The sequence below is a fragment of the Lissotriton vulgaris genome, chromosome 8, assembly GCF_964263255.1.
Source record: "Lissotriton vulgaris chromosome 8, aLisVul1.2, whole genome shotgun sequence".
Lineage (NCBI taxonomy): Eukaryota > Metazoa > Chordata > Amphibia > Caudata > Salamandridae > Lissotriton > Lissotriton vulgaris.
The window spans coordinates 697758694-697783807 of NC_141696.1; the positions used below are offsets into that span (position 1 = coordinate 697758694).

Genomic DNA, 25114 nt, shown 5'->3' on the forward strand with positions numbered 1-25114 from the left:
GTTTGCCACCTCGGAGATTTGCTTCCACAGCACCATTGGGGACCACCAAGTTTCTCTCTAAGAGGTAAGTGCATGTGCTCTGCTGCCTTTTGTGCCTGGGGCTTTTGTGCTACTTGGCAGCGGATCGATGGGGAGGTCTATGCGCTAAAGCCTTTTTTCTCCTTTCCAGCCAGTAATCCATCACAAGAAAGTAGTAGAAAACTTCCAGGACTCTCAATATGCGACATTTCTCCAGAAATACAGCTGCATCCCATCTTGATACCCCAGTGCTGGCTCAGATAGTTAAAAAGCACGCTGGACAAGCAGCAGCTCGGACTAATCACGCAGCAACTCTGAGGAAAGATCTGTGACTGCCCTCAGAAATCTCTGGGATGGCCACTGCAGAGCTCTCCCAGAAATACTACCCGTGGGGGCTTCCACTGATCTAGACACGAGTATCAGTCCCGCCCCTGTTGTCTCTCCTGAGGCCGGTCCGTTAACTGCGCAAGGCTTGGAGGATCCAAACGCGATGACTCCCGGGGGCGATGCAGTGGCTGAGACATCCAAGGAACTTAAAAAATACCATCTATTTTCCAAAGCTAAATCTGGGTTAACATTGGGCATAGAGGGGCGGAGAGTGCTCCACAACCTGCTGAACAACCTTAAGACTCCATTAAGGGGGCGTCTCTTTGCAGTGGAAGCGGTGTTTACTTACAAACTGAAGTACAATCTTCCCCTGGACAGAGTTTATCAGATCTACCTGCTTTTTAAGATGATGGGCAGGCAGTTCTTGCTAATACCTTAGCATCCGCTGTAACATCTGCAGCGCAGTCTAAAGCTGGGATTGAATCAAATCAGGAAAATTCTTCTCAGGGGTGGATGGATGAGTGAAATGATGGATGCATTGGTGAATTGATAAGTGTAAGGATGGATTAGAGTAAAAAAAGATAGATGGGCGAATGGATGGATGAATGAAAGGGTGGATGGATGAGTGATAGGGTCAATGGATGGAGTCATGAGGGGACGGATTGTAGACTGGATGGATGGGTGAAAGGATCGCTAAGTGAAAGGGAGATGAAGAGATAAAAGGAGGATGGATGGATGCGTGAAAGTATGGATGGATGATTGGCAGGATGGATGGGCAAATGGGTCTATGGATGAGTGAAAAGAAGGATGTAAGGATGGATGAGTGAAAGAATGCATAGATGAGTGAAAGGGAGGGTGAAGAGCTAGAAGAAAGGTTGGATGGATGAGTAAAATGGTGAATGGATGGACAAATGAACTACTGGGTGAATGGATGGATGAGTAAGTGAAAGAATGGCTGGATGGGTGAGAGGGTAAATGGTAGGATGGAGGAGTGAATGGATGGATGGGTGAAAGGATGGATGAGTGAAATAATGGATGGAAGGATAGATGATGGGTAGGTTTGAAAATGGTTGAATAGGTTTGGATATGGATGGGCACACAGATGGAAGGACAGAATGAATGGTGAAAGACCGGATAATGGATGAAAGAATGAATGAATGCCACACCCCCTGGTGACTCAACCCCACCATCCCAAACCAATACATAACGTCCGGCAGCACGTGCGGAACTCGAGGTTGAAATGCTCCTTCTGCCTGCCAAAAAGCAGAAACGCATTTCTTGTATGGCGCCATGGTACCACAAGAGACATTCCACTGTGTTCCTCCGGGAAACAGCAAGATCAGCTCCCACCTGCCCGAGGCTGTGAGAGATGCAAGAGGGTACAGCTCTGTGAAGCCCTTCTGCGGGGATAGGTGAGCAAGACAACATAATCTGCACTTGCAGACAATAGAACCAATACCACTCGAGTCCCTTCCATCACACATTTTTTTCTTTTAAAAAATGTCAACCCTGTCTACGCTATCCCACTGCCTACCAGTCTGGATGACATCTGACTCTTACACCTAGTAGCCCTGAATGTCTAAAGCAACATTTCCTATACATTGCCTCACATTTACGAGCCATTGTCTCTATACAATATGTGTGTGATGTAAGGCACTCAAACACCCTGCCGTACATACTTTGGAGGAGTAGCTCTCATTTTGATTTAGATGCCATGCAAAGCCACCTTGCATTGCTTTGAGTGGTCTCATAAATCATCACTAAGGCGATGCAGCGCAAATCGCTGCGTCACCTTACTCTGTGCCCCGGAGACGTTCTATGGGTATTGCAGTGGGTTTACCCATGCAACATAAATTGAATTTGACGCTGCCCCAGATTTACAAAGTTGTGTGAACCTGGAAAAGCACCAAATCTGTACGCTTCTTAAGATGACGTGTAACGAGGAGTAATATGTTCGTTTTTCTTCTTTGTTTCCTCTTTCTATGTGTGCTGCGGTCAGCAGCTCACATAGAAAAAAAAACACCTATTAGCATTGTTTCCTGCAGAAAGGTGCCCCTTCCTGCACAAAAACAATCCTGCAAGCAACGGAGGCACCCTTGCACCATGGTGCAAGGGTGCCTGCATGGGTGCATGGGTACCTGCATTGGCGCTAGGCTGCAGAAACGGCACCAGCGCAGGGTGAAAGCACATGAATGCACCATATTGCAAAAATATGTTGCACGCCTGCACTTTCACTTTGGCATAAGGCAGCACATCAAGGTGTCTTGTTGCACTGCCCTATGCCAAAAATCCCATGAATAAGCCACTAAGAGGCAAGACAGTGTTCTTGTGCACCCTAAATTTAGCCTAGATTCATATTATACATGTAGAAGCATTATAGACTATTAAATCAAATGCAAGACGTTTTTATACAGTGCTCGTGTATTTCAAGGTGCGGCCATGTGCAATAATAAAAGGAGGTATGGTGACATTAAATATTGCCTACATTAACACCATTTAGTCAAGCAAGGAAGCTTCGATTGAACTCAGTTTTTCTGGTTTCTGATTGTGAATTTCAGACTTTCTTCTGTTTCAGTATCACAGGTCAATGCTTTGTTTTTAATTCTTGTTGCATGAGGTTAAAGTGTGAGTGGCAGCGAAAAGCCTAAAGGAAACTTGGCTCTTTTTGGTCCTAAGGGTCTAAGAGGACCTCAAGGTGAACCAGAGCAAGGCATCTGTCACGAGCCTGGCTTGAACCTTCTGTCACTCAACCAACTCTAAAGCCTACCGGACATGGATTTGAATTGGAATTCCAACAAAGCTATCTTACCTTTTCTGGGATCAATAAAATAGCTAACCCAATCTTGCAAAACTATAAAATATCATGTAGCCTGTGTAATGTAGAACACAAATGTATATCTTAAACTTGAACAGTTTTCAAACAACGCTAAGTTTACAATGTGTTGTATACTAGAACCCCTATAAATAAAAGTCTCAAAAGTACAGAAGGGTATCAGTTATGTTGCTTTTTTTAAATCACAGCACCTGCAGATATCTTAATTATGTTGTGTGCTGTGGAGTAATGGTTAGTCATTCGGAATTAGTTACAGCTCTAAAACCACCCTCGATACTTTTCAAAAACGTTTGAGATATATTTTTTAAGTGTTGTCGTTTGTAGTGCCCCCCTTTGTACCATGCTTAAAACTTTGTGTTATATGAACTTAAGTGGTTAAAGCCACTAATCATGTTTGGCCTAGTTAATTTCGAAATGTATTGTAGCTTCTGGTACAGCACATATCCACATTGCAAGCCCCACAACCACAACATTTTTTACAGGTAAATTTCAACAGGTTTCACGTGCCAAAATGTACCTGGAAAAAGTTGTTGGGGGATAAGCGCCTTGTAAATAGCAGAGTAGGTTTTGGTGCAGAGAACACTAAAATATATATATATATCTTATAACCCATTTTCAGACAAAACTCACAATTATGCTATGTATCACACCGGATAAATTCCTTTTAGTATCTAACTTAACATGTGCAATTGATATCACACTCTCCTCCAAGGCATTTGTAATCAGGGCCTAAGTAGAATTACGTAGTTCAGAGTACAAAATTGTGCATTCCTAATTAGCATAATGTTCAATGTATTTTTGGGAAAAGATGTAGGCATGCAAAATTATTAGATACACTTAAGCTTGGAATGGAGCCAAGACGAGTGAGAGATGCAAATACCTACAACCAGTACATAGGTGATTGACTCAACTTTGTGTGGTTGTTATGATTTGGGACTGCTTTGCAGAAGGGGTGTCACCTATTACGGAATAGCCAGGTCTTTACTGCATCCCTCAATCTGAGCTGGTTTTGGATGTTTCTTATCTTTACATGGAGTGAGTTTTAAAATGTTGCTTTGAGGACAGAGAAGGAAGTTCCATCAGTGTGTAGCTTCCTGAAGGAAATAAATGAGGGCTGGGATGCCAGTTTTGAGGCCATAATTCTAGTCTGTGTGTATCAGTGAAGCTTTGTTTAGATTCCCCTGTTGATAATGAAAATAATGAGAAGTGATTTGAAAGAGGAACATCTGACCAAGTATTTTGAGAGCAGGAGATTGAACTCAGGGCAGGCCAAGAAGAACCCCTTGGAAGCAGGAGCTGCTCACCTTCTACATAGGGCCTCGAGGCAGACCTCTCATGATCCTCTCTATAATAGTTACATTCAGCTGAGGACACAGCAGGAGGGAATGTAGAAGGGAGAGATAACTTCTTTGAGGACAGAAGCCAGCATGGTTGTCTTGTCTTCTGTAATAGTTTATAGGGCAGAAGACTATGTTAGCAGGAGGGGCAGTGCTTAAAATGTATAATACTTTGTGAAGGTATTTTCTGTTTAGGCAGTAATTGCTCCTGCTCAGATGAGCCAATATGTTAACTCAAATGAGGTTGGGATTAGGTGTGCAGGGCCTAGCGATTGCGCCTAATTTCCTGCCTGCGACAACAAAGCAGAGACTAGTTGGCCTGCAATCTAGTCTTTTCCTTACACTATGATTACTACAAAATGTTATGCAATTGTTCTAATTTAGCCTCATCATTCTTACTAGACGACAGAATCATGCATTCAAAGTTCTTTCTGGGATTACTTCGTCATACTGATACTAAGCTTCCACCCCAAGAAGTCTTATTTTATAAGTCATTTTCTTCACACAAGAATTCAATAGAAATCAGCATACATTGTTATAAGTAAATACATTCTCAATCTTCGAGTACTGTTGCAAATCGTTTTCACGAATGTTATTGCTATTTAATATTCTGCTCCCATTTGTGTTCAGGGGTACGTTGCAGGTTTGAATGTCAGCCCTGAGCTGCCATGGCGTTTATTCACTAAAATGCCAGCAATCGCTGTAGTGGCATCAAAGACTGATCCATATACCCATGCTTAGTTACACAACAGCTACTTATTTGCTGCCGAGTGGCTAGGTAGAGGGACTGGAATGTAAAAAATACATAAGACTTTAAAGCTCTGTTTATTTTCTGATCCTTTCACTTGGACAAGGGGTACTGAGTGCAGTGCGATGAGTGCCAAATGGAAAACTAGGTCAACATCTCTTACCCTTGGTAATCCCAGATTGACACCCATCTGTGATGTGGGGTTATCATCTATATTCAAGCTTGTGTGCTCAGTTTCTATCCTTAATGTAGGTCATTAGAACAAATCTTATTAAACATGGGTTGTGTTCTTGCTACATGACTACACAAGCATTTTAAGTTCAAAAATATTTGGTGAGAGTTGTCACAGAGTACCAAATAATATATATTCAACATGGGTTGCGCTATAGATCTAGGATATGTGGCAGCGTCCCCTAAATAGCTGCAAAGCTGTTTAGTATACTAACATCATATTAAGAAAATAACATTAAAGTATTGTGTGCAGGTAAATGAAGCATGAACAGAGCAGTAACTAAATAAATGTGCCTAAACTGCATTATGTGCTTCCAATTTTCAAAACCATCCTTTGGTGGAAGGATGGTGACATATCTTGTAAAAGATTCTTTTAAGTCTAATTAGGTTGATGAAACTGGCCCTGAGTGTTTGGAGTGTACGATGTGCCAGAGATTGTGATGTAAAATAGAATCTGGTGTTTCACATTGCACCAGGTTTACGGCCTAATATGAATTAAAGAACATCTGTCATTCACTGTGCTAAATAAAATTCATTGAGAGCCTCAAAATCATGTTATGCCGAGAATAATGCTACTGACCCCGTATACTTTAAAATGCACTATTTGCCACATGCAGTCTCAAAGAATGGCTCCGTGTTTTACGCACTACATCGGAAAAGCGAAGGGAGACCCCCACAAGTAATTTTGATTTGGCTCTTATGATGTCTCTGTCTCCACTAATGTATGTGTTAGCCCCCCGAAGTTTTAGTCTAGTTGCGCCCCTGCTGGCAGATGTCAAGAACAGACATTTTCCGAGCAGTGGAAGCAGCCTAAGCCCTTCTATAATGGACTATCAGACCTTCTGGAGGAGCAAAAGGCACAAGACTATCCACCTCAAGAGAGTCTTCCTCAGCACAACTTTCCAATTCTCAGCTCCGGAGAAACCTACAATAGGTGATCTTCTACTCAATTATCCTTGGTATGATTGATGTACTCAATTATCCTTGGTATGATTGATGTACCTCTTGTGTTAGATGCCCTGCACCAGATGCAGACGCCACTCGTAATCTACCCTGCGTCGTCTGCTCAGCTTGTCTGCTCTGACATTGGGGTCTCTGCTAGGTCGTTCACTACCAAGGAAGTGTTCTGGTGCTCCAACAAGCTCTGAAGTGGTAGAGCATCCTGGCTTCGAGCCCCCGCTCCGTACTGTTTGTTTTGCAATGCCACATGGTGGTGGTGTTGTAGAATGCTTTTATGGTTTGCATATAAACCGAATAAAGATATTTGACTGACTGACTGAAAGGCTTTCAAAATATATAAATGGCACACAACTTCAAAACATTGATATGGAGCAGAGTCTCTGTTCTAGATCAAAGTCCTCTGACTTCCACCTTCCCTAGATGGCCTCCCAAACCCTGAAGGGATGAATCAATCACCACTATCAGCTCTGGGGGGAAATTAAGTGGAGCCTGCCACTGGACCAATTGCTTTAGAGTAGATGCCACTGTAGATCATAAGCCATTTTAGTCAAAGATTTGAATGGTATCAGTCATATTTCTTTAATGCTTGACTAATTGGAACTTCAGATTTCATTGCATGTGCCCCCTGGTAGGCTGCCATGGGGGATACAGAAGGCTAGTAGGCTATGAAGCCTCAGAGCCGCTCTCACGATGATCCATGACTGTGGATCATACATCAGATCATTGCCTGGAAACACTATCAAAGATCGCACTAAAGGAAGCCTCTGTAATGGAAACTGGTGCGAATTTGGCTCATTGGTATTGCACCCCAACTTAGTCAAGAGGTTCAGCATCATCTGTAGGTGATCTATGACCGACTGTGGCGAGCCCGCTTTCAACAGTCAGTCATTGAGGAAGGGGGGGGGGAGACTGGTCCTAACAACTACCATCAATTTTATGAAAGCCTGAGTGGCACTGAGGAGGCCGACGGGGAGCACAGCAAACTGAAAATGTTCATGGTCTACCTTGAATCTCGCCTAATTTCAGTTGGACTAGAAGGCGAGTATATGAAAATAATTGTCCCTCAGATTCAAGAACACCATCCAGTTGCCGGGGTGCAGGGCAGACAGGATCTGGGCCAGCACAAGCCTTCTGAGTTTGTCTTTCCAGAGGTTAGTGTTCAGATGCCAAGGGTCCATAATAGGCCAGAGACCGCATTCCTTTTTTGGCACAAGGAAATAACTAGTGTAACAAACGTCTCCTCTGTCTGTGCCTGGCACCCTCACAATAGCACCTTTTGGAGAATAATGCTCTCATTTCCTGCAGAAGAATGGACAGGTACTCTTTTGAAATTGTCTCTGATGTCAGGGGAATGTTCGTCGAGGGAAAAAAATAAAAAGTAGGGCATAGCCACGCTGAATGATTTGTAAGGCCAATCTGTCAGATGTGATGGATCGCCACATTAGGAGAAAATGCTGAACGTACTAGATAGACATTTGCCACCAAGAGCCAACTAAACTAAAGCAGTTGCCATTTGATGGAGTCGTGCTAGTCACTTTCTATGGCGTGAGATATAAGTGATTAACTTGAATATGCTTGAAGCATGTATTTTGGATACTTTCGGCCCAACCTTGAGGGCACTAGGGCACTCAACGTCTGATAGTGCTCCACTTAGATCCATCTCCTGTTTAGCCATTAGGGCTCCGAGATTGTTGTACAATTTATCTCTAAGTGCATTATGTAGATGGTTTCTCATGTGGCACCCCCATCCCATATGAACATTTGCAGGATCTTGTCCGTTTATGTCTCAGCTTTGCTGTGCACCCATGTAGTCATTGCTGCATAGTGTACAGCAGAGAGTGTTATAAATTGATCCTAGTCTCCAATATAAGCACAACAATAAATATAAACATTTCAAAGTGTTTTACATACTTCACAGTGCAGTCTGGATTATTTCTAGGTGCTCCATTGAATTTAATGGTTATAAAAAATGTTGAATTGAGAGTGCAAAAATATAACTTCTATAGCGTAACTATATTCACTCTGCTTACCAGTATTTATTAGACACACTCAGGTAGGTGAAAGGACAATTCATATGTCATGCTCTTTTTGGATCATCCAACGAAATAGCTTGCAACTCTTTGCCTCCTTTAAGCATAAGTGAAGCCCAAAGAAAGGCAGACAGAAGAATTTAAGATCCAGATACAAAATGAATGTGCACAGTTGAATCAAGGCATAACTGCTACCCATTTTTGGATTTCAAACGTAAAACTCATAACCATATTGACTCATGCACAGACATTTACTACACCAAGAGTTAGGAGAGTGAGGCAGGGTGTTTTATGTAACAGCAAACATGAAAACAATATTCTCTGAATGAAACTGCAAATTGAACCTGAGGAAACTGAAGCACATCTTTTACCAAACATGGAATGCACATGTATGGGGAGATTTGGGATCTAGCTTGAAAAGGTGATTCAATTGGTAGGGCTTTGTGGGAATGCAATCACAGAAGAAAACATGACAATGTGTGTCTCCATCTGAGCTACAGGGATTTAATATTTGAATGTACTTAATGCCTTACTTTAAGAGTGTCCAAAACTCCTCTGTTTTTAAACGTTTGGTAAAGCCGTTTCCGTAGTTCATCCTGGGACAAGGCTTGTAGTTCATCAGAAGACATTGTGGTCTGTCGGAGGTCTGATAAAAGCACAGAAAACAAAACAGATATTATGCCTCTGAAAATAATGGCTAAGCATTATGAGCTATGTCTGAAACTCTTAAGAATCCTTAAAAAAACAAGTTTAAAAACTACTCGAAGGGCAATTGAATTTGCATGAGAGAACATTAATGAGGTCCCATTAAAATCTGTGCGTCTATTTGAAAATACTTCTGAAGTGTTGACCAATCTCGTTATAGATTTTACACTTAAGTTTATTCAACCTCAAAATCAATAGAGCAGCAGCACCGATATACACATTACCCATTAAACATCAGCTCTACATACAGTGAAACACTGCTTAAAACATAATAAATTAATAAGTAAATGAATAAGAAAGCGAAAATGGTCTCAGCACATACGAAGACTAAACCATCTCCTGTAAGGATATGGGTTTTGATTGGATATTCAATGCAGAGACACTCTCTAAATAGCTACCTCTAAACCTTAGCCATCTTATCTGAAAGACATCTCTTCATCCGCTCCCGTACCCATGACGCTCATAGGTGGTTTACACCTCATCTTAAAGCTCTAAAGCTGAAAGTTCGTCAGAAGGAGCGTAAGTGGCGGTTGGCGTACTCAGAATCAGACAAGGCTGACTATTGTAGGGCACGAAAGGAGTACCAGAAACTCTTACAGAAGCACAAAACTGACTATTTCTCCGAGCAAATTCTTCAATCACGCAATAAATCCAGAGACTTATTCAACATTGTGGAGAGTCTTAGTGGCAGTGACAGAACTTCCCTAGCTGTGGCTCCCACCCAGGATCTCTGCAACACACTAAATACCTTCTTTTTCAATAAGATTTGCACCATAAAGCAAAGTATTCTCACCACCTCACCCCCTTCTTCCCCGGTTGACACCTACTACAATCCTTCTACCCTGGAATCTTTCCCCCCCATTGACGCTGTCTGTTTATCTAAACTCCTCCTCAAAGTTAAATCTGGTTCCCCTGATGACATCTGCCCTCCTTACATCCTGCGGGAAGTGGGAGCCGCTATCCCAGAGAGCATGCTTTCCATGATGAATGGATCCCTCTCACAGGGTTTGGTCCCTGCCAGTTTTAAGAAAGCTCTTCTCATCCCTTTGTTGAAAAAAGTAGGGGCTAATCCATCGGATCCCCTCAATTACAGGCCCATTTCTTTGCTGCCGTACTGTGCCAAAATATTGGAGGCCCATGTTTGTGACAGCATGTCCCAATTTTTGGAAGAATCACAGTACCTTGCGCCTAACCAGGCTGGCTTCCGCCCTCTTCATTCTACTGAAGCAGTCATCGTCTCAGTTCAGAACACTCTGAGGCGGAATGCCGACGAGGGGATCCACCAGGCTCTGGTGTTATTAGATCTATCAGCGGCATTCGACACGGTTGACTATACCATCTTGGTCAACCGTGTCGAACAGGCTGGTCTCAGGGGTCCTGCGTTGAGCTGGATTCGCTCATTTATTTCTGGCCGCACCCAATCCGTGAGATTGGGCTCCTTTACGGCCCCCACTATTCCTACCACCTGCGGAGTCCCTCAGGGTTCTTCCTTGTCACCGCTACTTTTTAATTTATATCTACGCCCCCTGCTGTACTCCCTTAGGAACACCAGAGTCACCATCTTCAACTACGCAGATGACTTGCAGCTCATCTTTCCTTTAAACACCGAGGACTCAGTGGTAGTGTTTCAAAACACCATGTCTCACATCCTGAGCTGGATGAGCTGCAGTCACCTGAAGCTCAACCCAGGCAAGACTGAGCTGGTCTTGCCTGGGCAGAGTGTACTCAGCTGGAACCCTGGATTTTGGCCAGCCAGCATGGGAGCCCCACCATCTAAATCGCTCTCAGTTAAGAGCCTTGGAATTTTTCTTAGCGAAGATCTTTCTCTGAAAAGGCAGGTCAGCGCAGTGGTGTCCTCCAGTTTATTTCAGCTGAAGAAAATTAAGAAAATCGCTCGTTTCTTCTCTCTGGAAGCGCTCACACAGATTGTCATCTCCCTGGTTCTGTCTAGACTGGATTTTTCCAATAGTCTTTACCTTGGGCTCCAGGCCGGCGAATTAAAACGCCTCCAGTTGATTCAGAATCAGGCAGCCAGACTTATTCTTAATCTACCTAAGAGGCAGTCTGTTAGAGCGGGCCTAAAAAACCTACACTGGTTGCCTGTTGAGCAACGGGTGGCTTTTAAGACCGGATGTATTTTATTTAAGTCCTTACACCAATCTGGTCCCCTATTCATCAGAGACTTGTTCAAAAAATATGACCCTTCCAGGAATCTTCGCTCTATGCATAAACATCTTCTGACTGTCCCTACTTACAAAAGGAAGCGTCTTGGAGGTTGCTGCTTTGACCATCTTGCGGCCGCCTTCTGGAACTCCCTCCCTCTTCACCTTAAAACGTGTGGAAACATTCTCAGCTTCAGACACTCCCTCAAAACATGGCTCTTTTCCCAAGCGTTCTGTTGAGCTCCTCTATGCTTCCTCTGTTTGATGCGTTGTGTCCCTGTCTATAGCGCCATGAAGCCTCCGGGCGAACGAGCGCTCTACAAATACATTTCAATATCAATATCAATATCAATATCAATATCCATCAGTAACTTGGACAGTGCTTTTAACCTCTGTGGGAATGTTATTGCTCTATTTCTTTTCTTTTTTTTTTTTAAACCTTTATTGAATTATCAAAGCATTACAAGCGCAGGCCTACAACCACAGGGGCCGGCCGCAAACTCTGGATATAGATTCAGGTGGCATGCAAATGTATACGACCGCGTAATATCAACGAGACAAGCATAGCTTATGATTGCATGTGCCATTAAGCAAAGGATATCAAAGGTTTCATTTTTTTGGTTATGAAGAAGCAGTAGTGGCTGCACTATCGATGGCGTCACACCATAGAATAGAATTAAGAAGAGATGGGGGGGGGGGGGACGCACCCCGCAATGTAATCAGAACCAGGTGATGAACATTACAGCCTTAAACATACTACGCCCGCTAAGGCAAACAAGGAGCCAAAATCAGTATAATAGCGAGCGATTCAGCTAGAGCATCATCCCGAAAAACCCACCCTCCAGAGAAGTAAGGCATAGGCAAGTATAGGCGCCGGATAGAGAAAGAAGTGAGATAGAGAGAGACAGCCAACCTACTGAAGAGGAAGGAAAGCCCCACCTGAGAGAAAGAGAAAAGAAAGAGAAAGAGACCATAGAACAAAACAAACTAAAATAATAAACCCCCCCCCCCCCCCCAACACCCACCACCCTGCACCCCTGTAATGGCTACGGCCAACCCCACTAACAGCGTGCCTGTCGCCCCAGAACTGCCCTAAAGAAAGGAAAGAAAGCGGAGGAGGAGAGCAATAGACACACTCCCGGTCCTCATTACACCCCACCAGCAGCAGCCTCCCCAAATTCCATGTCGACTATTAAAGCAAGTATTGAACACGTACATGTGGAGAACTCCAATAAAAACCTCCCGTCTCCCAATAGAATACACAGTGCATATCCGGCATAAAACAGATAGAAAAGCTAACCCCGAATGTCAAAGTCAACCTTGACCAGTTCGGTTCTTCACGAAAGCCCATGTCGTCCAAGCCACAACAATCGCGAAGAAGGCGAAGCGTCCAAGACAGTTCAAAACAATGGCGACGGATCGAGGAGAGGAGACAAAATGGCGGCATCTGAAAATTCGACAATTGAGGATGAAGAAGGAAGGCAAACCTCTCGGAAAGTCACTGAAGAACTGTCCTTGGCGGTAAAAACCTTTAGCAACAATGTTCCGTCGAACAGGAATGGAGCAGGGAAAGCCAACGACGATCACAGGTGCACCCTCCATAAGACCAGAGTCATCAAAATAGGCTAAAACAGGCTTCCGTCCGGGGGTCTCTAAATGGTGCGGAGAATAATCCACGGGCTCCAAGGCATGCTGACAGCTTGTCGGATTATCCGCTTCCGGTTCTAAGTGCGCGTTATCCAGCTTTACAGACATCCGTTGGCACAGGACGGCAAAGTGAGAGCGGAGCGCCCCAATGGCGGCCATTACGGACCTCAGTGTTGGTATACCGTCAGTATCCCCCATCTCCTCCGGCATGAGACGAGGCAGGATTCGGATCCCTGAAACACCGTCCAGGAAACAGGCACACACGGGGCTTATGACAACAACGAGCGCTCACACAACAGGCAGGGTCGGTATTTCGCCACTCGCGGGGGCCAGCCTGACAACCCGGGCTCCCCAGGGGGTCACCGGGCATAGGACCCCCGACCGTGGTCACCGATATCACATGCGTCACTGTGCCGTGTCCTTGAATGAAGCCGATTACTCAGTTGCCAACTGCAATTAGAAGGTTTGGACCGAGGTCGGGAGCCCGGAAGCAACCCTGGTCCCACAGCCGATGTTGATCACATCCAACCCGGATGGGTCAGAAATCGAGGTCCCGGTGGAAGCTCTGGAATAGGCCTAGAAGTAAATTCGACGTAACTTTGTCACCCGGTAAGTTGGAGGGTCCGGGTTTGCACCGCAGGAGTCAGGAGCACTTCATACATGTGGGAGTCCGGCGTGCTGGAAGGATAAAGGGCAGGATATACGAGCTGCTGGTGGAGGTCGGCGGAGCCGGGAGCTTATGCGGCCATCTTGGATCGTAGCGTAGCTCCTCCTCTATTGCTCTATTTCTAATGGCGAATTAGTCCTGCAGAGGCTTCCAGATAGTAAAGAAAACAAGCATTGGCATAGCCAATAGGTCTCGCTTTTGGGACCTTATAAATATTTAGTTATGCAGCACAATATCCTTGGTGCAACTACATCAACTGTTGCATGGCTAAGCACTTACAAGGTCCCAAAGGCAAGGCCTATTGCTATGCCAATGCTTGTTAGGACTTGTGCCCTGTTATTTTCCACCATGTAATGTAAACTTTTAAGTGGCGACTACAAGAAGAAATCTGATAAAAATTTGATTCACGCTGTCTATACTGTATCTACGTGATCATTAAAGGAAACAGCTCAAATTGTCCCGTAAATATTGTATAGGATTCTATATAACAGCTGGTTGAAGCACCAACTCCTGGACCTTCCCCACCTCAAAACATGAAGAAGGGATTGATATTTTTCTCTGAGAAAAGGTGTACATCTATCCATGCCGTAGTCTATGCAGTAGCGCCTAGAGGCATGTATCCATGAACATTGATACTAGTGCCAACTGCACTGGTACATGGCCAGATTGGAAACCAAAGTCAGTCCTGACAAAAATGTTAAAAACCTATTGGCTACGCCAATGCTTGTTTCTAAAAGTGGTGTGGCCCTTCCTTGTGGGACAGTCTGTCAAGCTGTCTCCTTTCTGGCACATCCTTCTAAGGTGACGGCTACAGAAGTTTAACCCAGTTAAAGTATTTAGCTTCTATATTGACTGAACCAGGGACAACCAACTCTTTGCTGAATTTACAGTTGCAAAGAAGGCAACAGTAGTTCAGAAACAAACCTGAGATGGATTTCCCTCTGTATGAAGATGTGCTATATCTTGACAATGGAGAAGCCTCCCGAGGTCCAGTGCTTCCTGGTGTAAAGTCCACTTCTCAGCCCCAATCCCTTTAGGTGGCCTTGCTTTGGCATATGTTTAAAATGTAATTAATCTGCAGTTAGAATATCAATCAAAAAAACAAGTTACTTAACGTTGGTAATGCATTTGTTTCTCCTGTGGATCTTGTGTCTAACTGCAGAGTCCTCACTGCCCTCCCGTTTCCTAGACTGGACTTCTGATAGGTCCCAACGTCCGAGTTTAGATATTAGCACACTGTTCAGCTAACAATTTGTTATTTGCTGTGCGTATGAAAGCGTGAATTTGCCTTTTAAAGTCAGGTCAGCGCAAGGGTAGTGCATTAATACAGCAGCATGTTGTCTCTCATGGAGATGGGAAGAGGCCACTGTGGAGTCCAATGGCTCCACCAATCAGTGCATGAGAGCAATACAGTCTGGCACCTGGACAATTCAAAAGGTGAGGATTCTGTGGTTGCTAAGAGTATCCATCAGCAAAAGTGTTACCAACTGTAAGGAACTTGTTCTTCCCCTGCAATATTAGATTTACTAGGGTGGGTTAATTGAAGCTTTTCTTTAGCCATTTCAGAGCTGTTTTATGTCTGCTTTAATGTGTTTTGGTATCAACCTGGGTAACAGTAGTTGATCCTCCATGACCCACTTGAGTATAGTGTACTCCACTGAGGTGTGAGACAAAAAAGAGCTGACCCCATTGAGGCCCTGCCTAAGGGAGGGGATAAAAAGCGGTACAAAAGGGGGTGGTAATGGACGGAGCATCTGAACCAATCAAACACTCACACCCAGTCAAAAGCTCTGGGTTTAATCCATCACCGTTCTTTAGCCCACTCTGCCACCCCAGTTCAGACATGGCTATATGCAAATCAGTCTGACCCTGTGCCTCATGGGAACAATCTAGCCCGAACTGCCAAGCCATGCCTTCCCTGGGCCGGAAACAAGCTTCCGAGGACCGGTTTCTGGCATTCCAGCAGTCTTCAGCCCGGCCAAAAGTGGTACAAAGAGGGTGGTAATGGACGGAGCATCTGAACCAATCAAACACTCACACCCAGTCAAAAGATCTGGGTTTAATCCATCACCAAAGTGGCCTTCATAAGTCTGGCAGGGTATGCTCAGACGTGAGTCCCTTGCTCACTTTGCCACTGGATTCAAGCAAGACTGGATTAGGCCAGGAGAAGGACAACCCTTTAAGTGAGATAGCAAAAGAAGGCGGTAATAAGGTCTATAGATCTAACCATTCTTGGAAAAATGGGCAATCTGCTTTGTTGGAATGCTAAATGGAGAATGTGAATGCTTTATGGGGTCCACACAGGAGTGAACGTGCTGCAACCCCATCTGATTAGGACAGATAAAGACAGAGGGAGAATGCTAATTAGTGTCTGCTCTGGAATGGAAGAAAAACCTGCAGAATAAAGGGAAGGGTCAAAGGTCTCCACTCAAAAACAAGAAATGAGCAACCAATTGAAGTGGACAGCTGGAGGGAAAGTGAATGATCCTTTTGGTTCTACCAAGGCTAAAGGGTTAAAATCCTGACTGGGACAGCCAAGGATGGACAGGACATGAAGAGGTTTTTTTTACTCCATGCAGGAACTAGAGAGAAGCAACCCACTAAATCACACAGCTGAAAATTAAAGGGAATGGTGCTATATGGTGATTACGGAGAAGTGGGGGAGGGGCAACCCACTGTTTGTACAGGCGTCATTTTTACGGGGGAACCAAATTACCTTTGACTATGGAGATTTGTATATATATTACCTGTTTTCACGGGAGAAACATCCGCTCTGCAGTCCTTAAAGTGCCAGCGCCTTATTATGTATTTTTGCAATGCCCTTACGACGAGTATATACGTTGCTCTTTATGCATGGGAGTGCGTTCCCCTGGATTGCACCCAGGATGACCTTGATGGACCTGCTGTTTGAAGGGTTCTCAGTCCTCAGGGAAATTCATGTTTTCACTGCCCTTATTAAGGACTGCAGTATGTCTTGGAGAATGCTAAGTTTGCCCACAGTTGGGGGGGCAGCTACATTTAAAGTTCAAACCTGTGAGTATCTACTGCACGCTATTGGCAGAGCAGAGAACCCGGAGTGCCTTTGATGTCACGCAGAATGGGGGACATTCATACACACACTCTGGGAGTGTACTAAGATACAAATGTACTGGTCCACAGTGGTGCAGGGATTGAACACTATACTGGGGGCTAACCTAGAGGTAGAACCTCGCTTTATACTATTGGGGATCAGCACGGAAGTGGATCTTTCACGGTATAAGCTTCTATTGGTCAATTTGGGATTGATAGTTGCCAAAAGAGATATTGCTCGCTACTGGGGCATTTCCCAAATCCCTACCATAGAGGAATGGAGGAACTGTTTGAATTTATATATGGTGGCGGAGAAAACTACATATATAGTGAGGGGATGTCCTAGAAAATTTCATAAAATATGGACTCCCTGGTTACGACACTATGGCTTGGTGATTGAGTTGGGGGAGGAGGGATCGAGCCTGTCAGGAGGGAAACTGGGAATTGCGCCTTGGCTGTTTTACTGCCTGCATTGTTGATAGATATGCGGCTAGTTATTGAGGGGTCTTCCAGTATATGTACCAAAGTAATCATACGTTGGGGAGCCCTGTTCTTGTTCGGGAGGGGAGTCGTGACCTGTTCTATCTATCAGCGATTATCAATGTGTATTGATGCCTGGTTATCTCACGCTCATGATTTACGTGTTTATTGTTTAAATGCAAATAAAATTTTAAAAAATGATTTTAAAAAACCTGTGAGTATCTGCTTGTCTGTTCCTTTTCTTCATTTCTGAAGTATGGGAGCTAGGGCTCTGCATCTTGTAACTGTAGAGATAACACTTGTTGCTACCTGTGCTTCTCTAGGACAAGGCAGTCTTACATCTCCTAGTTCTTCGTGGACGGAACACCTGCATCCATAGAACAGTATATTTTAGACAACAACTCCTGGCTCCATCATGCACACAAGATGTAACACAACTCCAACCCATCTAGTTGGCTAAGTATCTGTGGTACATTGCTCGCAGAAAAGTTCCACAGCTGAGTGATAGCGAGTGCCAAACTACCAAATCCTAGTGATCAGCATTAAATTAAATGGAATAATTCTGAAGAGGCGCATGAGCTAGGGTGGGTCCCCTATCACCGCGACTCATTTGTCTAATTTTTAGAGACATTTAAAAATGATAATACAACTAGACCAGAATATTGTTTAGGAATGCATAAAATCAGTCGGTTTGTAGATGATGCCCATCTCTCAGATGGGGAGATGAAGCGATCTCTACAAGACTTTTTAAAATAACTTGAAGTGTTTGAGAGGACCACAAGGTTCAAGATACTCTGTAGTAAATTGGAAATGCTTAATCCGATGTTAGCTCCCAATAAGATCCAGATTCTTAAAAGCATCATATGTCTCAAATAGGCTTACATTTGCTTAGAACTTTAGGAATCCATCTAGGGAGTTTGATTTCCACGATATAGAAAGCTACTTGGCTAGGATTGAAAGCTTATTGAAATACAGACCCAGCAAAATGTAAGGTAAGAAATGCAGCAAGGAAAGTGAACTTTGGCAGGCGAAGATGGTTTAAGCCTAGAATAGCATGGAGATTGCATTAACGTCAGATGTTGGAAGGGGGGCCGTCCTGATCGAATATGCATTTTTTTAAATAAACAATATGAAGTGCGTATTTGCAGGCAGCATGTCCACTTGCCACACTAGTATTAAAGGGCTGTGGTTTTCAGACTGATCGCAGGAGCATTGATGGCTGAGTGGGCCTTTTGGGATTTTAACCTGTGATGTGCCCCTGGTGTCCGATCTCTGCAGGTGGTATATTAAGCCACTGAGATATACGACTTGTATAGTTCTGCCGGGCAGGTCTCATTTGCTTGCTGAATGCTTTGGATGAGTAAAGTACCTTGTTATGACTGCCAAGATTTAGTGAACCTTGTTACATTTACATGAGCAACACCACCATTATGGTCTGGAAGTGGAACCACGTTGTAGGTTTGACAACATTTCTTATCTTTTCCTTTGCCTCTCAAATTTCGAAAAAAGTCCACACTTTACCAAATTGATGTGTAAATTAGAGCTTCAAATTGAAAGGAAGACAGTTGTGTTTTATTGGATATGTTTTGTCGGAGGCAGTCAACCAAATATTTTATCGATTTATATTGAGAGTTTAAGCTTACATAAACCAATATCGTTGGCTACATCTAGATACGTCACTGTGTAATGTAACCACAGAAACTACTAGCAGTATCAAAAGTACTGGCACCTTTGTGGAAAGAAAAATCATCAAAACATGCACAAGTTCAAGGGCCATGATAGCCTCTCTATGCAGATTTAGCACCACAAATAGGGCCTAAAATGGCTGTATCAGATTCTATTGGAAGATCATTGATCAAAAAGACTGCAAGGACTTTTGGAGAGATATAGCTCATGGATATAAATGCATGCAGCACAGAATAAATAATCTAAAGTAGTGTTCAATTAGGTGCCTCACTTCATGGAGAGTCAAAATAATCCGAAGAAGTTGAGGTCTTGTTGGAAATGAAGGTGTTAGGACGGCAACCAGATTTGTTTTTGGTGATCTTGACCACACATAAAAGCAGATACCACTTGGATCGACAGAGATAATGGTCATTGAGATTCCTAGAGGTGACATAATACTTTAGGGACAGCTAGTGCACACAACAAAACAGTTGATAGCAGCAGACTAGTGGAATGAGAATTGTGAAAAACACTGGCATCAAAGACTGTTGTCATTTAAACAACAAAGGAGTGACTCAAACAGTCAGACATAACAGGATGAGACGTAGAAAAAGCACGTGGGTGTGTAAAAGAAAAAGAATCACAGTGATTTTTATAAAACCCTCACTCACCCAACTATTGGGTGACATGCTTCATCATCGGGTTGTTCACCGGGTATGCCAAGTGCATGCCCGGTGTGCTACTACACCTGCAACTGCAGTGGAGCTGGTTACTAGAATAAAAGCAGTGCAAAAAGTGATAGTGAATTTAAAGTGTCAGAATAAAAAAGTGCGCGTTCCAACCTATACTTAATTTTAATAAAGGTTGAAGCATGCACGATGTTAAAAAGGTTTGGCGGACAGGCTTGACAATAAATTTGAGTCAAACAGTCCTGATTTTTGGTTCATATGGTCGACATGTTTTCAGGCGGTGGCAGTGCCTTACGAAGGTGGAAATACGGGGAGTCTCCGGAATGCAGATTTTTCCGGTGTGAAGAAAACCCGCCCCACCGACCTATGAAGTGAAGACAATTGTGCTTTCACATTACAACATCCTGGAAATACCAGGGTAATCCGGTAAATAACCGTGAGTCCTTTCTTTTTCTAGTACACTGAGGTTAGGGTACGCCTTAGCGTGTGTATACCGCCCAGTGTCACAGTTTGGTCCTGAAGAAAGCTCGGCTAAAGAGGCCGCCACGAGCAGAAACATGTCGACCATATGAACCAAAAATCAGGACTGTTTGACTCAAATTTATTGTCAAGCCTGTCCGCCAAACCTTTTTAACATTGTGCATGCTTCAACCTTTATTAAAATTAAGTATAGGTTGGAACGCGCACTTTTTTATTCTGACACTTTAAATTCACTATCACTTTTTGCACTGCTTTTATTCTAGTAACCAGCTCCACTGCAGTTGCAGGTGTAGTAGCACACCGGGCATGCACTTGGCATACCCGGTGAACAGCCCGATGATGAAGCATGTCACCCAATAGTTGGGTGAGTGAGGGTTTTATAAAAATCACTGTGATTCTTTTTCTTTTACACACCCACGTGCTTTTTCTACGTCTCATCCTGTTATGTCTGACTGTTTGAGTCACTCCTTTGTTGTTTAAATGATATTTTGACTGGGGTATAGGAGTGTCCCTGAACCCTTCCTCTCCTGTTGTTTCTACACATCAAAGACTGTTGCACACTCTAGCTTAGAAAAATCAACATAGAATGAACCAACAGAGGAACACTTCTTCGTTTCTTTTTTTTTTTTAGGTCTCGCCTGAGCCAGCGCATGCGCTGCTCAGCGAGACATTTAGTAAGGGCTTCAAAAAATGCTACCACAAGTTTTCTGTATGGCCTCAAGCATGCGAGCACGCGCGCAGCAGCCACCTGGCTTTTCTCGCGGCACCCTTACAGCGCGACTCGCTCTGCCCCTCCCCACCACAGAGCACACGATCGTTTTCACAGCCGCGCAGCCAATGTTTGTTTTTAAGGAGCATTATAACCATCTCACGAGAATACTTTTGGGCAGGACGCAGGGTGGAGCTCAAAACTCCAGTTCATCAATTACGTGATGTGCAACTTGTGTTACAGAGGCAAACACACTCTGTCTGCTGCAGGTGTGCCTCTCGCCTCTCTGCTCATTTTTATCCTAAAGGGATTTGTTTAGTTCCATAAACACCAATAACAAATTTCGGTGTCTTTGTTGAAGTGTGAGCTCGTAGTGGTCATTTTCACTAACCGGGTTGCACAGCATGGATGCAGTGATGCTGTAAGGATGGAGTTATGTCTGTAACCCGCTTTTTATAGCACCTCGTTAGGTGCATGTGTTTTGTTTACTTTTTGGAACTAATTACTGCCTTGTACCACCCTTCTCCACACTCGGAACTATCAACCCCTTGCCCTAGTTCAAGATAAATCTCCTGCAGTGTTGGATGGTTCTTCGTGGTTTCTGTGCCACAAAAGCACACTACAGATGCGTTCTGTAAACTCTTTTTAATATCCATACTAAAGTGCCTGGAGGGTCGATCATATTGCAGCTCGTGAAATAATATTACGTGCAAATGGGTAAATTGTTTCCTAGCCCTGAGGCAGTATTGGGTAATGTGCATTGGGGCAACTCTGGGATTCATTTTAGAAAGTCGCAGTCTCAGTGACATTTTTTGCAGAGAATCGGAGTGTTAAAATAATGATGCATCAAGTACAGTTGTCTATTCCAGGAAAGTTTCTGGCTTCTTGATGGTAAAGTGTCCCAGGTTCCAACAAATAATTGTGCAGTGTTCCTCACTTTTCCCGTAATACATTATTAAGGGCTCATTTTGTTAGATGTTCAATATTGGCTACATCGCACTTTGGAAAAAATGTCAGTCTTTTACCTGAGCCAGAGGAAGGCTAACATTCAGTCTTGCTCATTATGGCTACATGCGGGTAGATAGACGGATTCTGCCATATCCAGGACCTACTGCCAAAGCTGAACGTTTTAAATCTTTTTTTTTTTTTGTTTGTTTTTTTTAAAACCTTTATTTTCGAATGCACAGTACACAGCGTCTGCCTACAACCCAATCTGGCCGGCCGCTATGACAATAAACAGGATAACAGACAACATTATGCTGCGGAAAAGCCATAAGTCGTGACACTATGGTGCATTGGCATCAAACATCATAGGGAGGATCACGTAGGTTTCTTTTTATAATTTTGATGAAATTTGAAACGAACAACACAAACACTCACATGGTAGGAGCAGTATCTGGGGCATGGGGGGGTGGGAGGGGAAAATCAATCTCTAAGAATAAAGGCAACTTTCTAAGGGGCGGGGGGACGGCGAAGAGGATCATTAAGAAAGCATAGAGGCCGGTCTAAAGGAACGTCAATTACGGGGACGAGGGAATATCAGCAGTGAAATCAAGTGGGGGGGTACAGATGTCTCCACGGTATTCATTCCATTGTGACCAAATCCTACCCCACTTCCTGGGACAGCCCCGAGCCTCATATACCGTCTTCTCCCGAAACATGCACCAGTCCATGTTTTCTTTCCAAGCACTTATTCCAGGTGGTCTGTGGGAGCCCCAGAGTTGCGCTATGTCCCTCTTGGCAACCATGTTGCCCAGAGTGACCCAAAAGGTCTGAGCGGCCGTACAATCCGTAGGCTCCCATACATTAAGCAGGCAGCGCCGCGCCTCAGGGAGAAGAGAGACCCCGGTGACTCGCCCCATTACATCATGCACTCTGGACCAGAAAGCGGAGATCACCGGACATTCCCATATGATGTGGAGAAAAGTGTCAGCCATACCACAGCCACGCTTACATAACCCATCGGTCGAAAACCCCATCCGAACCAGACGCGTACCAGTCATGTAAACTCGGTGGAGGATCTTCAATTGCACAAAACGAAGGCGAGCCGGAATAGCCACCTCCCTGGGGGAGGAAACCGCCATCTGCCAATCCTCATCGTCCAGTTCGAGGCCATCTGCAGTCCAAGAGGTCCTAAGTCGCACCAGAAGATCAGCTCTGGTATTAATAAGCTTTTTATAAATTAGAGAAATCGTACTGTCCGGCACATGGCCGTCCAGAATCCGATCCTCAAGCGGGGATGATTGGGGGATCTCCGTCCCAGGGGGGAAAACAGAGAGCAGGGCATGACGCACTTGAAGATAACGAAAATACTCCCTGTCATCCAGTTGATACTCCACCTTAAGGGCCTCGAAGGACTTAATTGTACCTCTGGCCCAAAGATCCTCCACCTTGCTAATGCCGATCATGTCCCATCTGTCAAACCCTTTCGTTCGCCACAGGCCACCCAACCGCTCTGAGTCGTACAACGGAGTCATTCGCGTCAATCTATCACTCTAACCTGTGGCCACAGTTGCATCCCTCCATGCATGCACGCACACCTCGTAGGTCCAGTCAGAAGTCGGAATGGCGCCTTCGAGTATAAGGCCCTATTAAAGTTGCCGCCCGGCAACAGTAATTTGTCCATAGCGAAGGTGGGAGTGGGCCCCGTGGAATACGTCACGTGATTAATCGCACTGAGCTGTGAGGCCCAATAGTAACGCCTGATGTCCGGGAGGGCTATGCCACCATCGTACCATGGGAGCGTGAGTTTAGATAAGGAGATGCGAGCTCGTCCGTCCCAAATTAACTGCCTCTGAAGACCTTCAACCTCGCGAAAGTAACAGGAGGGAACAGGGTCAAAGAAATTCTGCAAGGCATACAAAAATCTAGGAAGGGACATCATTTTGAAAAGTGCCGCGCGTCCCAGTGGGGACAAAGGCAAGCCACGCCACCGCCGCACATCTTGTTTAAGGCGACGAAGAGGAGCATAGAGGTTACGGTCATACCGCACCGAGGGATCCATAGAAATGAAAATTCCCAAATACTTGAACCCAGTCTCTGCCACTTGGATCGGAAATCTACGAGGTAGCGGAGGCAGCTCCCCCGCTATAACATACACACACGATTTGGTCCAGTTGATAACGAGCCCCGAGTTCTTCCCAAAGGAGGTAAGGACATCAAAGAGCACATTGAGGGATTTCTGAGGTGAGGTAAAATAGAGAAGAATATCGTCTGCGTATAGAGAAACACGATCCTCAAGGTCCGGTGTCCACTGGATCCCCTTGATCGAGGGCTCCCATCGGAGCCACGCCGTCAGTGGTTCCAATGCCAACGCAAAGAGGAGTGGAGAAAGCGGGCATCCCTGTCGGGTGCCACGCCCCAATGCGAACGATCCAGAAACTCTGCCGTTAACTATGACTTGGGCCAACGGTTGTTCGTATAGAAGCCGCACCCACGCGATAAAGTTAGGGCCAAAACCAAACTTCGAAAGGGCCGCCCACAAATATGGCCACTCAATGGTGTCGAAAGCCATCGTAGCATCCAGGGAGGCCAAGACAGCGGGTTCCGTAAGGGTCCTAGCTCTCGCGAGAACGCTGTGGAGTCTACGGAGATTAAGCGCCGTATTCCGATGAGGAATGAAACCGGACTGATCCGGATGGTTCAACTCACAAATAACTGTCAGTAAGCGATTAGCAAGGACCTTAGCCAGGATCTTAGGTTCGGCGTTAAGCAGCGAGATAGGGCGATAGGAAGCGCACCGATCACGAGGCTTGCCGTCCTTGTAAATGACTACTACAGTAGCCAAACGCTGGTAGGAAGGAAGGAGGCCTGCCTCAAATGCATCAACAAACATATGGCGCAGATGGGTCGCCATTTTGTCCGGTCGCAGTTTGTAAAGCTCGATAGGTAAACCATTGGGCCCCATAGCCTTACCCGATCGCAAGGACCGTATGGCAATGGCGATCTCATCCACCGTGATAGGCGCATCTAGAGCGGAGCTATCCTCCTCCGACACGCAGGGCAGCGCGATGTTGCGCAAAAGCAAGCAGGAGTCGGCCTCATCTCGATCACTCACAGACCGGTATACTGTTTGGAAATGGTCCACAAAGCATTCGACAATCTCCCCCGGATCAGTCACGCACACTCCAGTCTCACGGGTTATTACGGGCACCACACGATTCAGTCGCTCAGATTTATCCAACCACGCCAACAGCTTACTAGCCTTATCACCCACATCATAGAGCCGGCCCAGCTGATTCGAACGCATTACCTTAGCAGCGTCAGTCACCAGGGCCCTATAGTCTGCCTGCTTCAGCGCTAAGGAGTGCAAAATTGCCGGGGTATCGTCACCACCTAGGTCACTTTCAAGCGAGGT

At 44.8% G+C, this 25114-nt stretch overlaps 1 protein-coding gene across 2 annotated transcripts in view; it reads right to left on the reverse strand.

Moving 5' to 3' along the window:
- OFD1 (OFD1 centriole and centriolar satellite protein) overlaps window positions 1-25114 on the reverse strand; it is a 718676-nt gene that overhangs the window by 671467 nt on the left and 22095 nt on the right. For both annotated transcript variants that reach the window (XM_086934564.1, XM_086934563.1), the window contains exon 2: window positions 9018-9130. In XM_086934564.1, coding sequence (XP_086790690.1) covers window positions 9018-9113 — 96 coding nt within the window. In that variant the 5' untranslated portion in view covers window positions 9114-9130. The remainder of the gene's footprint in view (window positions 1-9017; window positions 9131-25114) is intronic.